Here is a 17,203-nt window from a genome sequence, read left to right on the forward strand (position 1 = left end):
TCAAGCCAAACATTGCATGGAAACCTATCAATCTAGCAGAAATTTTTCCAGATAACTGAGGTTACCTGGTCTTCAAAGACAATAGTTTCAGGTCAGGTTGGGGGCATTTTGAATGCCATATCCAAAAGCCTGACGAGCTCAAAACAAATTACCTAAAGTCAAATTGTAACCAGTGCTGGGTCAAAATTAGTATAAACAGAATAAAAGAAATATTAAAGCTGTTATTTTGGTGCAATAATTGACATGTTGATGATGTCAGATTTACACAATAATGTTTTGTAGTGTTTCTATTGCAGTTTTTCCATTACATCATTTATTGTCAAAACCAGAAAGGTGACTGCAAACAAATTTAGTTTTTCATAAACATTATAGATACTGTTGTAAATTCTCAACCTCTGTCTTATTCGATAAGTGCTATGGGATCTTGTCAACTTCAGTATAATAATTTATAATAATATAATTGCCTGAATAATCAAGACTAATTATGGCACACATCTCGATATACCACCCTTTGAGGGAACAGCAGAAATATCCCCATAAGTTTTCAGTCCAGTTTGATTATAAATTTGCCCTTGATTTATCCAAAATGATGTATTTTACTATGTTAGCATTTTAGCACTTTCATTGTTTCACAGGCAGAATGTAATTCGTCATAAAGGTTTATTAAGAATTATTTACCTTGATTAAGCAGTTTGTTGTATTTTATCGCCTGACCACCATTTAGACATTATTTCTTGACCAATTTTTAAGGTGATTCTGCACGTTTGGATCAAACTTTTTTCTACAATGTAGAATTTGATTAAACTCTGATTTTTCAAAACTTCAGAATATACCTAGAAAATTCAGAAAATAAAAAGGATAGGGTCATGTGCTTGATTCTGTGATCGCGCGGCGTCCGTCGTGCGTCCGTCCGTAAACTTTTGCTTGTGACCACTCTAGAGGTCACATTTTTTGTGGGATCTTTATGAAAGTTGGTCAGAATGTTCATCTTGATGATATCTAGGTCAAGTTTGAAACTGGTTCACGTGCCATCAAAAACTAGGTCAGTAGGTCTAAAAATAGAAAAACCTTGTGACCTCTCTAGAGGCCATATATTTCACAAGATCTTAAAGAAAATTGGTCAGAATGTTCAGCTTGATGATATCTAGGTCAGGTTCGAAACTGGGTCACATGCCTTCAAAAACTAGGTCAGTAGGTCTAAAAATAGAAAAACCTTGTGACCTCTCTAGAGGCCATATATTTCATGAGATCTTCATAAAAATTGGTCAGAACGTTCACCTTGATAATATCTAGGTCAGTTTCGAAACTGGGTCACGTGCCATCAAAAACTAGGTCAGTAGGTCAAATAATAGAAAAACCTTGTGACCTCTCTAGAGGCCATATTTTTCATGGGATTTGTATGAAAGATGGTCTGAATGTTCATCTTGATGATATCTAGGTCAAGTTCGAAAGTGGGTCAAGTGCCATCAAAAAATAGGTCAGTAGGTCAAATAATAGAAAAACCTTGTGACCTCTCTAAAGGCCATATTTTTCATGGGATCTGTATGAAAGTTGGTCTGAATGTTCATCTTGATGATATCTAGGTCAAGTTCGAAACAGGGTCATGTGCGGTCAAAAACTAGGTCAGTAGGTCTAAAAATAGAAAAACCTTGTGACCTCTCTAGAGGCCATACTTGTGAATGGATCTCCATAAAAATTGGTCTGAATGTTCATCTTAATGATATCTAGGTCAGGTTTGAAAGTGGGTCACGTGCCATCAAAAAGTAGGTCAGTAGGTCAAATATTGAAAAAACGTTGTGACCTCTCTAGAGGCCATATTTTTCATGGGATCTGTATGAAAGTTGGTCTGAATGTTTATCTTGATGATATATAGGTCAAGTTTGAAACTGGGTTACCTGCGATTAAAAACTAGGTCTAGAGACCATACCCTTGAATGGATCTTCATGAAAATTGGTCAGAATTTTTACCTTGATGATATCTAGGTCAAGTTTGAAACTGGGTCACATGCCTTAAAAAACTAGGTCAGTAGGTCAAATAATAAAAAAACCTTGTGACCTCTCTAGAGGCCATACTTTTCATGGGATCTGTATGAAAGTTGGTCTGAATGTTCATCTTGATGAAATCTAGGTCAGGTTTGAAACTGGGTCAACTGCGTTCAAAAACTAGGTCAGTAGGTCTAAAATTATTAAAATCTTTTGACCTCTCTAGAGGCCATATTTTTCAATGGATCTTCATGAAAATTGATCTGAATGTTCAGCTTGATGATGTCTAGGTCATTTTCGAAACTGGGTCACGTGCGGTCAAAAACTAGGCCAATAGGTATAAAAATAGAAAAACCTTGTGACCTTTCTAGAGGCCATATTTTTCATGAGATCTTCATGAAAATTAGTGAGAATGTTCACCTTGATGATATCTAGATAAAGTTCAAAACAGGGTCACGTACCTTCGAAAACTAGGTCAATAGGTCAAATAATAGAAAAACCTTGTGACCTCTCTAGAGACCATATTTTTCAATGGATCTTCATGAAAATTGGTCAGAATTTTTATCTTGATAATATCTAGGTCAAGTTCAAAACTGGGTCACATGAGCTCAAAAACTAGGTCACTATGTCAAATAATAGAAAAAACGATGTCATACTCAAAACTGGGTCATGTGGGAAGAGGTGAGCGATTCAGGACCATCATGGTCCTCTTGTTTAATAGACTGATTTGAAAAATTTAGACCACACAATTTTTCATAATGGGAGTCAATGTGAAAATTATAACTTTCAAAACATTTTCACGAATAGAAGTTTTTCAACAATGTAGATTTTGATTAAACTTCTCACAGTTGTAAATAAACGTATGGCCTATAATGTGGTGAAATAAAATGTGAGGTTTGTATGCTAATTTTTGAGATATTTGACCATGATTAAAGTGAACTGAATATTTCACGCTAATTTTAAGACATTATTTTGAATTATTTAGAGTGTAATATGTTTTAATATCATTATTTTGACTTTACAAATATAGTAATAATGCCATTTTGGTCTTGTCTTTAAGAGCACAATAGTATTCATGTGAGTAATTTAAAGCCATCATTGTCCTCTTGTTTTTCATGCTCCCATTTTCAATTTCTCCCCTCTCCCATTTAAAGAAGCAACCCCTATCTACTATAATTTATGAAATAATCTGTCCATGAGCTATCTATTCCATCCACTGTTTTTTTCTTCACTTCTTTCTTTAGCAAACATTTTGAATGGTTGAGCGGGATGTCCTTGCAACAGATCTAGTCTTGTAGAGATATATACTGACCCAAGTACCCCATTTTACCTTAGCACATGTAAAATATATTGAGTATTTAATTTTCCACTCCCAGTTTTGTTTTCAAATTATATGATGTATACTAACCTTTTTAGTTGTTTTTTTTTCTGGAGATGAATCTCTAAGCTTAATGAAAGAAACATATCCATATATTTTATTATATGTATTTGAACTCTACCTTACAAGATAACAGCTATTGTAACTTTTGAATAATCTTACCTGCAGTTTATATGCAACAATACAGCTATAACAAGCTGATAACAAAGTTTGTGTTAGATAACATCCTGACATTTGTTACAGAAATTCCTTTTAAGCCAGACTGTAATCAGTTTTGGGATTTTTGTTTCTTCCATTTTTTATCAGACTAAACGGAAACCTATCTTGCTTTTGAAGTTTAGTTCATGACTTGTCTTCTATCTAAAGGAAATTACGTTCTCTTTTCTTTTTCGGATAATGGATATTTCCAGTTCTTACCTGGCGTTTGATGGAAAGGTAGTATTTTGATTTTATTAGGTTGAACAGAGTTTAAATGCATTTTTTTCAACATTATTTTAGATGAGCTGGTATATATAATGATTGTTAATTCAACTTTCCGGTGTTCTCTATTTTGTACTAGTACAAACTTGTTCCTTGTGTAAAACAGATCTATGAATGATTTTATACCTTATTCTATCCCTTTAAAGAAGACAGAGTTGTGTGTTCATGGTGGCGGGAGGGGGGTGCAGTTTCGGGGAAGGGCTACATTCTGCTAAATTACAGATCTTGTCATTGTCCATCTGTATAGACTAGCCAATACACTGTAAATAGACTAAAGCCGTCCCGTTTTAGAAAGTTTCTCAGAGAAATGATAATCCGATTATCTTTAGATAATTTTGGGATATAGACTGGCAACAATCATTATATTTCAAATGAAAATGTAGCAAAAATCCTAGGGACAGTCTGCTATCAGTATGGATGTCAGGAAAGTCGGCACTGGATCAGTTTTTCAGACAAATAGCCATAGTATGTAAAATTAAATTTTTGAAAATATGATAATTCACATAGTTATGGCATTTTGTTATTATTCACAGTTTATGAAAAGGCTTTTATTTGTAGAGACACCCATCATGACTTCCCCAAGACCCTTGAAATATTCCTGCTTGTTAGGGCTTGACTTTAAAAGGCTTGCAAAGTTCTGTAACATTGTAATTAGTTTCAGTATGATTGGAGTGTTGTTGTTGTTTATTTTAGGTGAATGAGCTGATTACATCTGAGCAGGAAAGGGACTCCTTGTTTGAGGCTTTGAAAAAATATCAAACGTAAGTATCATAATTCTAAATAATAAATGACGTAAACCTACTCTGTGTTGGGTTGTGTGTTCCACTTACGTCTTTTTTCATTTTGTGAGTAATTTTGATAAAATAGAAAAACTTAAAATGACTGTGATGATAAATGCCTCTTGCAGTCATTAATGATAGCTAAATCCTTCATGTCCATGTGGCATGTAAGAGAAGGACAGGGAAAGAGGGACAAATGGTTGTTCCTTGTATCCACAAACTTTGTCCAGACAAGGATATTATTATGGTATATGGTTAGCTCTGATATTTTTTCATAGGTATTTAAGGACGCTCGCTACAGTTTCGTAATTTTTTTCTCAATAATAGATTTTGATGAAATGTTTTGTATTAAAAGATCATGTTATGATGTATTGAAAAATGAAATAAAAATACTAGGTCACCAGCTTTGTTTCAATTTAATTTGCCCCTAGATATGGTGCTATTTTTAACATTTTTCAAAATTTCTATAATCCTAAAATATATTTCAGTAAAGTTCAATAATCAGCATAAATTTGATATCTAAGCATTTTTATAATGGAAAACAATATATCTATTTGAAACATGCTCAGAGAAATCAAAAGAAAATGATTTTGTAAAGAAAGGAATACTTGTTCAGCAGACTCATTATAAGGGCTATTTTTGCATATTTTTGTCAATTTTAAGTTGGTACTTCTGCTATGTTATCGAGTTTCACATAATAGAATTTAATCAAACTCTGCACATACCTTTGGTTATGTCTACCTAATCTAAAACAAAAAGAAAATTGATAGGTCACCATATTAGATTTTGCTAAAATCAAATTACGAGGTGGAGTGTGGCAGGCATTTATACAACGCAGGTTGGTACGAAATACTTTTTCAGTGTTTGAACAAATGACTTAGAGATATATCAAATTATCAAATGGCAGATTTCTTAATAAGCGGATTTTAAGGTGTTTCTGAAGCATTTTGATGTCATAGAACGGTGAAAGTTTCCGCCTTTCTCCGTGGCGGGCATTTATACAACGCAGGTTGGTACGAAATACTTTTTCAGTGTTTGAGCAAATGACTTAGAGATATATCAAATTATCAAACGGCAGATTTCTTAATAAGCGGATTTTAAGGTGTTTCTGAAGCATTTTGATGTCATAGAACGATGAAAGTTTCCGCCTTTCTCCGAACAAAACCTATAGTTTACGAATATGGATGTACGGTATGAGTACGGTACGGGATTAGAAACAGCTGTGACTGAATGCAGAGTTGGAGCGCCGGTATAAATTACAGACTCCAGTATATGTTGGATTGAAGCAATTTGAACTAAAAGTACTTTAAATGTATATATTTTGTAAGCATGGTGATACTTACCCTAAACTTTAGTCAGTATATTATACATTTTATACATTAAATGCATGCGAATATACAATAATTTGCGAATTTTTGCCATGCGCGACATTAGATAATCACTTCCGGTCATGCGCAGAAGACCGCTCCAACTCTGCAGTGAGCTACATCGATTAGAAACACAACCAAATTGACACGGTGTTGGGGTAAATATCGACCCATCCGGAAAAACTGTAGCGAGCGCCTTTAATTATTAATTAATTATTTAGTGATGTATTTTCAGCTCTTTTAGTGTCACATGCATTTTTCTGATTGTCATTAAATACAATGGCTTACTGTAGATGGTAATTTTTTGCTTGACAGACACTTGTTTCACAATTTAGTAGCCAGTAGCCTACCAGATAATTCATGTAAACGAAGACCAGTATATTCTGTGGCTTTTCAACTTTCAATCTTACTCTTTTGCCTAAGTATTGGAATGGCTTATTCTGTGATCTGATAGTTTATAGTTGTTATCAGTCTAATGTGACAGCGGCAGACAAAAGTTATCATGCTGTCCCTAAACATCCAATTTTAGTCATTATATTTGTTGGGGACTTAAAAAATATTTCACCTAGAGTCATGAAACTATGTTCAGTGACAGGAGTTTATTTTATCTTTGTGATTATCCACAAAGTCCTATTTCCACAAAATATCCATTTTGCCCAAAACCATGAAACATTATGTGGAAACAATTTGACGATTTCACAGGATATGTTACAAGGAAATATAGGGAAGAAATAAAAAAAAAAAAAACGCATACTTGAAAAAAAAGCTTATAAAATGATAATTTGGTTTTCAGGTCCTCAGATGTGATAAGACTTGTCAATGATCTCAAGAGACTTATCAATGAGCCATCTAAACTGGAAATTTATGACACAATCAGGTAACATATATTGCCTTATATCGTAATTCAGGGATTTATGACTGTAGCAGTTCAGTTTTTTAGGATCTGCTTTAAACCTACTGTTAACAGTTCAGATGAAAATTTTCGAAAGCAGTGAAAACTGATATTAGACATTTCAAAACCCTATGTTGATTGTGCTTATCATTTGAAAACCCCCACAGATGTTTTAAATACTTTTATGTGGAAGGGCTTTAAATAGTTGATTTCAGTGTCATTAGACAGCTCTTGTTCTAACTCCACACTTATTGTTAACTTTCATGTAAAATATTATTTCAAAGAAAATTGGACACACAATTAACAGTTAACATAAATAAAACATGATAATGATAATTGGGCATAAATTCATTGAGCGGTGTCAGTTTCAATAACCCAACAGTAAAAAGTCACAAAATGAGTGCAACTTGATGCTGGTTGCTATGCGGCAGGTAGTGCCATTAGCGGGATCAAACCAACCTTACACCGGTCGTTCAATAATCTTCTTCTTGTATACTTACATTTACTGATAGAATGATACACATTTCTTTGTTTGGTGGAGTAAATTTTAAAATTATTAATGTTTATGGACTTTGTGATCCATTAATGTGATGTCATAAGTAGCATCACACACATATGATATTTTCAGACTGTTTTTGAAAATATTGACTAATGTTCCATTTCAACTCTGTCAAGCTTTGATTTTTGGAAAAAAAATTCAAGGATATGAATGGCTAAATTGACTACTTTGAACAGGGGATTGGGGTGCTGTCTATAAAACTAAACCCAGTATTCAGGAATAGGATTAACTGCTAATTTGTAAATTGGTTTGAATAGCAGTGATATTACCAGCTGATTAATGTTTAAAATGCCCTAATTGACTGACAGGGATGTAAAGGTTAATTTGCAGGTTTGATTGTGGAAGTTATTATTTGGCTGCAAGAAGATAAATGAATTATTGATACTGGTGGTCAGTATCTTAGATGTTGAACAGATAGGACAGTTAAAGCTTCCATACTTCATAAAATATTTATGGTTCTGTAATATCTTACACTGGCCCAACTAATTACAATGTACCAGTAATTCATAGTCTTGGTACAGAGAGATTTGACATTTCTATTGATGTTCTCTTTTGATCTACAAGTGTTGAGCAGTTAAGCAAGGTGGAATTATATGAAAATTAAGGACTAATTTATTTATGTAAAGAAATTTTGATGGATTGTTTTGGGGGTAGGAAAAATAAACCTAAGAGACCACTGGTTAAGAGAGCTCATGCCCAGTATTCTTGGGTTACAAGAAAGGAGAGGTACAGTTTTAACATCTAGATAGTCATTTTTTTTTCAAGAAATTTGAACATCATTAAATCATATACAGAAAGAGTTGTTTTACTTGAAAATTGAACAGCATTAAATTTAAGACATGTATGTTTTCTACAAAAGGACTGTCAATTTTTTGATATGAGAAAAGGACTACATGAAGGGGTCATACTTTTGTACAGAACATCACCTTTATCAATTATTTTAAAAGAACCATTATTTATCTTCGTTTTAATGCGTTTGCAATAATGTCGCAGTACTGAAATTTCACAAAGTAGGACAACTTTGTGAGAATATCTCAAGTATTCAGTAGTATAGAATGGTATGGGATTTATTATTTTTTGAAAACATTGGGCTACTGACCTGTTTTTCTGCTTCCAAGAATACTGAAAATCAAGCAGTCATTCTAAAGTATGGGAAATTGAATTTTAAACTGAATTTCATTTCTGTCATTTTCTTCTTTCAGACCTCTGATACGCCCCCAACACCAGCAGCATTATGATAAACTTGCACCAAAAGCTCCAGGTCAAAGGTTACGGGTGATCAAATTACGCCGGAGGACAACAGAAAGTTTTGGATTTGCTGTTAGAGGAGGTATGATATACGGGCAGTAAACAGAGATACGGTCAAACATGGCGGGCACATGTTGCAATTTCAGATATTGGTGAAAATATGTTAACAGTCTGTGTTTGTTTTGAACTGGCTGAGTATTTACAAGTCAGATTGTAGTAGAGTATTAACCATGTATCAGTCAAAAACAGCAAAAAGATTGGATCCTGACACCCAGTGGGTTGTAGCAATATTATTCTGCCTACTTACTAGATATGTACTCAATATAATTCCCTATACTTTAGAGTACTGGTTAAATTGATTCTTAATTGTCAGACTAGAACCAGACTTTAATTTCAAATTTAACTGAAAGGTTAAAGGTAGCTGTAAATATGGGTGGATGATCTGGTGTCCATTGTCTGGTGTCCCCAATTGGTTCATCAGAACTCTAGGGTGGGCAGGTGGTCTAGTCTTAACACGCTTGACTGTCAATCCAGAGGTCCGGGGTTTGAATCCTGGTCCAGGCACTGGAAATTTCTGAGATGCTCTTGAGTGTCTCCCACCTAACTAAGAGGCCTGTACTGGTTCTTCCAAGGAAAGACGGCTTTGCGTGTATCGGTGCTATACAGTGGGCACGTTAAAGAACCTGTCTGTTTGCAAAGAGCTAGGCTAAGTTAGCCGGACAGGCCTGTATCTAAAAAGGATTTCTCTCTATCTGTTCTGGGGCTTTATCTCACTCTGTCCCTCTGGTCAGATCACTCTGTGTCTGTACTAGTAGAGGATGAATTTCGCGCCCTGTGTGGCAGCGTTTGTACTATGTAAAGCGCCTTTGAACGTGTTTATCATGAAAAGGGTGCTATATAAATCTGGTATAATAATAATAAGACACAATAATTTTGGCCCAGTGCGAATGACACTTAGTCAGATGTTTGTCTTTATAAAGTCTTTGATGAATGCGATATTTGTTCATCTGGGTTCAAAAACTGGGTCACTAGGTCAAGTCAGAAAAACCTTACTAACACTCTTGAGGCTATATTTTTGACCTGATCTTGACACATGGTCAGATTGTTTGTCTTCATTAAAGCTAGATCAAGACTGAAACTGGGTCATACGGGGGAAAAACTAAATAACTAGGTCAAATCACAGAAAAACCTTGTTAACACTTTAGAAGCTAGATTATCTGCCTGATCTAGACGAAACTCGGTCTGAACATTTGTCTTTATGAAATCTAGGACAATTTTGAATCTTGGTCATCTGGGGTTGTTAAATAGGATGCTAGGTCTCATCATAAAAGAAAAACTTTGTTGGCATTGTGGAGACCTACTTTTCTGCTCGAGGTGTATGAAACTTGCCCAGAATGTTTGTCTTTAATTAAATCTAAGCCAAGATTGAAATTGGGGCTCATATTAAGAAGTTGATGAGTAGATGAAATGATAGAAAAACCTTGTTAATGCTGTAGAGGCCATATTTTTTGCTTGATCTGTTTTAACCTTGTGAGAATGTTTTTGAAGTTTATGCAAAATTTGAAATTTAGTTATCTGGGATCAGTAAGTAGGTCACCAGCTCAGATCATAGAAAAACCATGAAACACTCTAGAAACCTGGTTAGAATGTTTTCCTTTATGACGGCTAGGTTAAGTTCCAAAGTTGTACCTTTGTGGTCAAGAAGTAGGTCACTGTCAGTGACTCACATGGTCAAATAATAGAAAACACTCCAGAGACCATAATTATACCCCCACCAAACATGTTTGAGGGGGGTATATAGGAGTCAGTTTTGTCGCGTCCCGTCCCGTCCCGAAATCTATTATCTCAGTTATTACCGAATGGATTTGATTCAAACTTAAAATACATGTTCCACCTTATCACCCACATCATGTGACACAAGGTGCATAACTCTTGACACCAAGTTTTCATGAATTATGTCCCCTTTTACTTAGAATTTAAGGTTAATTTTGCTGTATTTTCACTATATCTCAGTTATTACTAAATGGATTTGATTCAAACTTAAAATAGATGTTCCACCTCATCACCCACATCATGTGACATAAGGTGCATAACTCTGACACCATTTTTTGTGAATTATGCCCCTTTTTACTTAGAATTTAAGGTTGATTTTGATGTATTTTCACTTATCTCAGTTACTACTGAATGGATTTGATTCAAACTTAAAATAGATGTTCCACCTCATCACCCACATCAGTGCTCACATCAGGACACAAGGTGCAATATACTCTTGACACCAAGTGTTCATGAATTATGTCCCCTTTTACTTAAGAATTAAGGTTAAATTTTGTTGTATTTCACTATACCAGTTATTACTAAATGATTTGATTCAAACTAAAATAGAATGTTCCACCTCATCACCCACATCATGTGACATAAGGTGCATTACTCTGACACCATTTTTTGTGAATTAGCCCCTTTTTACTTAGAATTTAAGTTGATTTTGATGTATTTTCACTATATCTCAATTATTACAAAATGGATTTGATTCAAACTTAAAATAGATTCCACCATCACCCACATCATGTGACACAAGGTGCATAAACTCTTACAACCAATTTTTCATGAATTTTGCCCCTTTTATACTTAAAATTTAAGGTAATTTTGATGTATTTTCCACTAACTCAACTACTACTGAATGAATTGTATCGACATAAAAAGATGTTCCACCTCATCACCCACATCATTGTACACTAGGTGCATAACTCTGCACTATTTTTCTTGAATTGTGTCCCCTTTTACCTAGAATTTAAGGTTAATTTTGATGTATTTTCACTATAACTCATTCTGATGGCTTAGAGCCAAAGGGAATAACCTTTTTGAACCTTTGTACGAGTTTCTTCCCTTAAAATTCCAGAATTAGTCTATTTTTAGAAATCCTAATTTTAGATTTTCATATTTAGGTATTTTTCTTACTTTTTTATTATAAGTCCTATGTAAAAGTAAAAACATTTTTTCCGTGTAACATGGGTCGGTAAGACCATTTTTTGTAATTCAACTTTTAGTGTATCTCTTATATTAGAGATTAATATATTAAACTATAACTATACTAGTATTACTTATGTTGGAAGCCCAGGATAAGTACTCCAAAGTATTTTAAGATTCCTTATGGTTGCCAGTCTTCTGTGACAAGACCGTATGGTGGGGGTATGAGTCACTCCTGTGACAGTTCTAGTTTTTACCTGATCTATATGAAACCTAAGAGTTTTTTTCTTTATGAAATCTAGGATGAGTTAGACATTAGGTCATTATGACATATATACAAGGTCAGACTGTTAAAATCAGGGCCATCATGGTGGTCTTGTTTCATTCTTGGAAGATGACATGTATCAGTATGATCCTTCAGCATGTAAAAACTGGGAAGCTTTTGTTTTGTTTATTGAAGGGTTTGAGCATGGTGTTGGAATATTTGTGTCACATGTGGAACCTGGCTCACAGGCAGACCATAAAGGGCTCAAGGTATCGTTTATTTTATTTGTTCTTCTGCAGCTTTGCAATGCAAACCTGCTAGCAGCACTACATAGATAGAGACTTTACTTTATGAGGAAGTGCTTCTGGAATTTTCAGTTTTTAATAGTTGTAAATAAAAGAAATAATTCAAGTGAATTCTGGGCAGAATGTATTTATAAAATCACACTTCTAAGATATCTAGAAAGCTGTCTACTGCATTATTTCTAAGTTATTATTATATATAATCTGCAAATAAACTAATTTCCTATGATCAAAACTGCCCTCTCATACCAGATGCACATATCAGATTGAAAAAAGAGTTGCATTATACTTTCTAAATTTTGTATAAAATGTGTCTTTATGAGAATCTAAATAATCCAGTAAAATGTTTTGGTGTATATTTAGATGGGAGATGAGATTGTGCGAGTTAATGGATTTACGATCATCCAGGCAATTCATGAGGAGGTGCTTAATCTGATAAAGGGGCGGGATGAGATAGAGCTCAAAGTCACAAGTATGTGTTTTCAAATTATTGGTCTCTAAACATGCTTGAATTTTTTCGTAGTAAATTGATTAAAACAGATTTATTTTCTAATTAAAAATATGAAACTTCTAGCATTAAAAATGGTATTTATTTCTTAGTACATGATTACCACATTTCCTCCGCAAATGTGTCTGTAGCTATATTCACATGACTGTATATACCCATTGTACTTAGTGTGGTTTTTACACTGAAGTGTCAGTTTTAAGATTGAGAGAACTAAGAAATTTTTGAAAAAAATTAAATGCCTCTAAACACAATATTTCCCTGTCTATGATTTCAGATATTGGTATGGTGCCCATTAAGCAGTAAGTAAACACCTATATGATTGTGGTTTGTAAAATACCAGCAAAATTTGATATCCCGAATTTCAAGTATGGCAAATGATACATATTTTCTAAAAAAAAAAAAAAAAAGTCAAAATTGTAGTGGGGCCTCCTTGGCTGAGTGGTTAAGGTCGCTGACTTCAAATCACTTGCCCCTCATTGATGTGGGTTCGAGCCTCACTCGGGGTGTTGAATTCTTCATGTGAGGAAGCCATCCAGCTGGCTTACGGAAGGTTGGTAACCCAGGTGCCTGCTCGTGATGAAATAATGCACGGAGGGGCACCTGGGGTCTTCATCCACCATCAAAGCTGGAAAATTGCCATATGACCTATAATTATGTCAGTGCGATGTTAAACCCAACATCAAAATTGTAGTGTTTGCTTTTCAGTAGGATTGTATTATCTTTCACCAAGTAGTCACCAAATGCTCAATCACAAGTCAAGTAGAAGTATTAACTATTAAGTATAATAATCGTGTTCTTACATGAAAAGCAAACAAATATTGTTTTTTATATGCCCGAAGGGACGTATTATGTTATGGTCCCGGTGTCCGTCCGTTTGTCTGTCCGTTAGCAATTTCGTGTCCGCTCTGTAACTCTTGAACCCCTTGAAGGATTTCAAAGAAACTTGACATAAATGTTCACCACACTGAAATGAAGTGCAGAGCGCTTGTTTTGGATGACTAGCTTCAAGGTCAAGGTCACACTTAGGAGTGAAAGGTCGTATATGATTTTGCCGTGTCCGCTCTGTAACTCTTGAACTGCTTGAAGGATTTCAAAGATACTTGGCACAAATGTTCACCACACTGAGGCTACGTGCAGAGCGCATGTTTTGGATGACTCGCCTTATGGTCAAGGTCACACTTTGGGGTCAAAGGTCATATATGACTTTGCTTTGTGTATATTGCTATGCATTGCAGTGCTCTTGTTTTTATTTGGCAGATCCCTTTTTGTTCCCTTACAATAATTTATTTTTTTGAATTACTTCCCTTTTTTGTTACTATAAATAGCTTATTTTGAAACTTTTTTATTATTGGCAGTAGGGAAAAACCAAGACCACTTTTCTGTGGTACAACATGGATGGTACATCCAATTTTTAGATGTATTTTGACATAACTTTACCTAGTAAGAATTTTTTTGTGGACTTAGAATTTTTTTTTTTTTTTTTTTTTTGGAATTTTTTCTTTTTGTTGTTCCTGTCCTTTGGGCTTCAACAGTCAAGTTTTTTAAATTTTACTCCCATCCTCTGATGTAACCCTTTGGGCGTATATTTTCGCTTGGCGGCGCTCTTGTTTTATATTGTAAGAGTGTGTTGCTTTTTGTTTTTAAGCCCCAGAAGGGAGGCATGTTAGTTTTCAACTGTCCGTCCGTTAGTTCGTTCGTTCGTTTGTCACAACGTTAACTTTTTGCATGAAGGCACTTTACCCGCCAACCACTGCACCCAGGACCTTCAAACTTCACATGCTGATAGTACTTACTGAGTACAAGACCCCTACTGACTTTGGGGTCAAAGGTCAAGGTCACCAGGTCAAAGGTCAAGGCGCTGCGGGGGCATTTGATGCCATTAGTGACAGCTCTTGTTTATAGTATAATATGTACACTCCATATATTCAGTATCAATGAAATTGTATTGTAATAATCCCACTGTTTGAAACAGTGAAATGTTCAACAGCAGAAAACCTGTTGCATTGCAGTAAAACATGAAATAAATGATCATATTGTTTCAATACAGAAATAGAGCTTGTACTTTGTGCATGAGTTATATACTTAATTGTTTCCCAGCATCCTATTAAGTCTTCCTAAATCTCCCTAGATCAGCTGATGGTAAAAGTTACTTCTTTCAAAATTTAAGGCCAGACTTACTTCTCTCATACACATGTGGCAATGAATTCCTTTTGGAATGAGGTGTCATTAGTGATTAATAAAGTTGTAGAGCGTGTTTCACATAATAATATACCATAATAATAGTTGTAATGAATTTACATTCAAAATTTGATACTTCTTCAGAAAGCCGACTGATCCAGTTACTTGGCAGTATGTGGATAAGCCAGGGCTTAACAAGTCTCAGGTAACTGTTATAAGACACCAGTAAAATAATAAAATTATTAACATGGTTCATAGTTCAGATATGCAGGAGTTTAAGTAGGCCTGGTTTAGTTTTTTATAAATCCTGATTCAGAGTTAAGATATGCAGGAGTTAATGGCTGGTTTATTTTCTTATGAATCTTGTTTATTTTCTAATAAACCATGGTTTAGAGTTAACATATGCAGGAGTTTAACCATGCCTGGTTTATTTTCTTATAAACCTTGGTTTAGATTTAAGATATGCGTAAGTTTAACAATGAGATCTTCAACCCAAGTCTTCAAATATTTGGGGTCTGAACAGCAATCTGTGGTATATCAGATCATTAACCACAAGGAGACCTTTGTCATGCTTTGTCAGAGTAAAATGTTAAACTTCTTTACACATACCAATCTTTTGTCTTACCAGTACACTGAAATTGCAGCCAGTTGCCAGTTGGTTTAGAATAAATTACAGATAAACAGTCCATATTGCTGTGATAAATGTTTAATATATACACCATATTTAAAGGCATGTCCAGGCAAAATAATCAGTTGCTTTGCTTCTTCTTTCCTACATTTGCAAATTTGTAAGTGATGGGTATATTGTAATATGCAAAAATTTTAGGACAATAGGTACGTGAGTGAACATCATGTGTATAGAAAATACAGGAAAATAGAAGTATGACTGCGGAAACAATCACATTTTCAGAGTAAATATAATGCTTACACATACAGCTAATGATAAATGTTGTGCAGATGGCTTCAAAATTGAGCTATTTCGATAAAAAGTTTCATTATGTACATTGTATATTGAAATTATGTAGACTTTGAAGAAAGCTATGTCTAATGATATATTGCAGGTGTCAAGGTCATCCGATCCTGGACAGGAAAATCTTGTGAAGATATTTATTAATCTACATGGAGCTCCAGGTCTTGGGTGCAGGTATGCTTATTTGTTAGATTGTGAAATGGCAGAGCATACAGGTTTATACTGTTGAATATCCATTTAGAAGTTTGCTATTCTATTGACAAAAAATACATTCTTCTATGAATGGAAAAGAGGACAAAATAATTATCACTTAAAATGTTATTTATTGAGTATACTACTGGTATTGTGTCTGTGTGACTAAAGACTATTTCATGGCTTTATTACATGTTTTCAAACAGGGATTTGAAGGAGTTGAAATACTTATTATATTGGGTGCGTTACTTGTTTCATTAACATTAAACGATAAACCACATTTTCTCTTTAGTATTATCAGTGGACCATCGCATTTCCCTGGTATCTTTATCGAGACTGTACGACCTGGCAGTTTGGGAGAAGATTACAACCTAGAAGTGGGGGACCAAATCATGGAAGTGAATGGAAAAAGTTTTGAGAAAATCAAACACAAGGAGGCCATTGTAGAACTTAAAGGAAGCAAAGAACTTAACATGGTCATCAAGAAAGCAGTGGTAAGACTGATACTGAAAGAAATAAAATCTACTAGAAACAAAATAAAAATCCTTTGTTATTTAAATAGCTTGTTTAGTTAAGGTTATATGAGATGAGACAAGCAAGGGATGTTGACTGTGTATGATATTGAGAAAACAATTTGATCATATTGTGTGCTATTGTTATTACAGTAAATATACATAGTACTATGTGAGTAAATACATTTATTAAAGCAACAAAAACATTATCAAAAAAAAAAAAGAAAAATGTTTGTTTCCACTCAAGCCCCACTTATTGACCCAATTCATTGGATTATAATTATACAGCAAGGCTAACAGAGTCGATGGAAGGAACTAATGGCAGCCTGTCTGTCAGTCATTAACACAAAATAGGATCATCTGATAACTTAAAAGTACAAAGATATTCTTTCCTGAAACTTTGCACAAGCGTGGATGGCAATAAGGAAAATCCTTTTATTTCATTGCTATGGCAACAAGTGGTTTCTATGGTAACAAATGTCCAAATATGTGACAGAATGTGGGTCCTGCAGTAGCTTTAGAATACTAGAGACATTTTCATGAAACTTAGTACAGAGATAGAAAGGAATGTGGAGAATATGCACATTTTTATCTTCTACATTTTTCTGTCCATTTGTTTATTTGACC

General features: G+C 34.4%; 2 protein-coding genes across 5 annotated transcripts in view; one reads left to right on the forward strand and one right to left on the reverse strand.

Moving 5' to 3' along the window:
* The window catches only part of LOC123536750 (uncharacterized), a 77,288-nt gene extending 73,877 nt beyond the window's left edge, over positions 1-3,411 (reverse strand). The window contains exon 1 of the mRNA XM_053528514.1: positions 3,391-3,411. The gene's annotated coding sequence lies outside the window, so the exon portion shown is untranslated. The remainder of the gene's footprint in view (positions 1-3,390) is intronic.
* The window catches only part of LOC123536749 (harmonin-like), a 78,743-nt gene that overhangs the window by 43,661 nt on the left and 17,879 nt on the right, over positions 1-17,203 (forward strand). For 2 of the 4 annotated variants that reach the window (XM_045320138.2, XM_045320141.2), the window contains exons 1-10: positions 3,620-3,795; positions 4,534-4,601; positions 6,780-6,863; positions 8,640-8,767; positions 12,110-12,183; positions 12,580-12,688; positions 12,999-13,023; positions 15,047-15,107; positions 15,964-16,046; positions 16,357-16,558. In XM_045320138.2, the coding sequence (XP_045176073.2) occupies positions 3,757-3,795; positions 4,534-4,601; positions 6,780-6,863; positions 8,640-8,767; positions 12,110-12,183; positions 12,580-12,688; positions 12,999-13,023; positions 15,047-15,107; positions 15,964-16,046; positions 16,357-16,558 (873 nt within the window). In that variant the 5' untranslated portion in view covers positions 3,620-3,756. Of the gene's footprint in view, positions 1-3,619; positions 3,796-4,533; positions 4,602-6,779; positions 6,864-8,639; positions 8,768-12,109; positions 12,184-12,579; positions 12,689-12,998; positions 13,024-15,046; positions 15,108-15,963; positions 16,047-16,356; positions 16,559-17,203 lie in introns of those variants that run through there. The other 2 variants (XM_045320143.2, XM_045320140.2) reach the window with 2 other exon arrangements.

This window comes from Mercenaria mercenaria, chromosome 17 (assembly GCF_021730395.1).
Source record: "Mercenaria mercenaria strain notata chromosome 17, MADL_Memer_1, whole genome shotgun sequence".
Taxonomy (NCBI): Eukaryota; Metazoa; Mollusca; class Bivalvia; order Venerida; family Veneridae; genus Mercenaria; species Mercenaria mercenaria.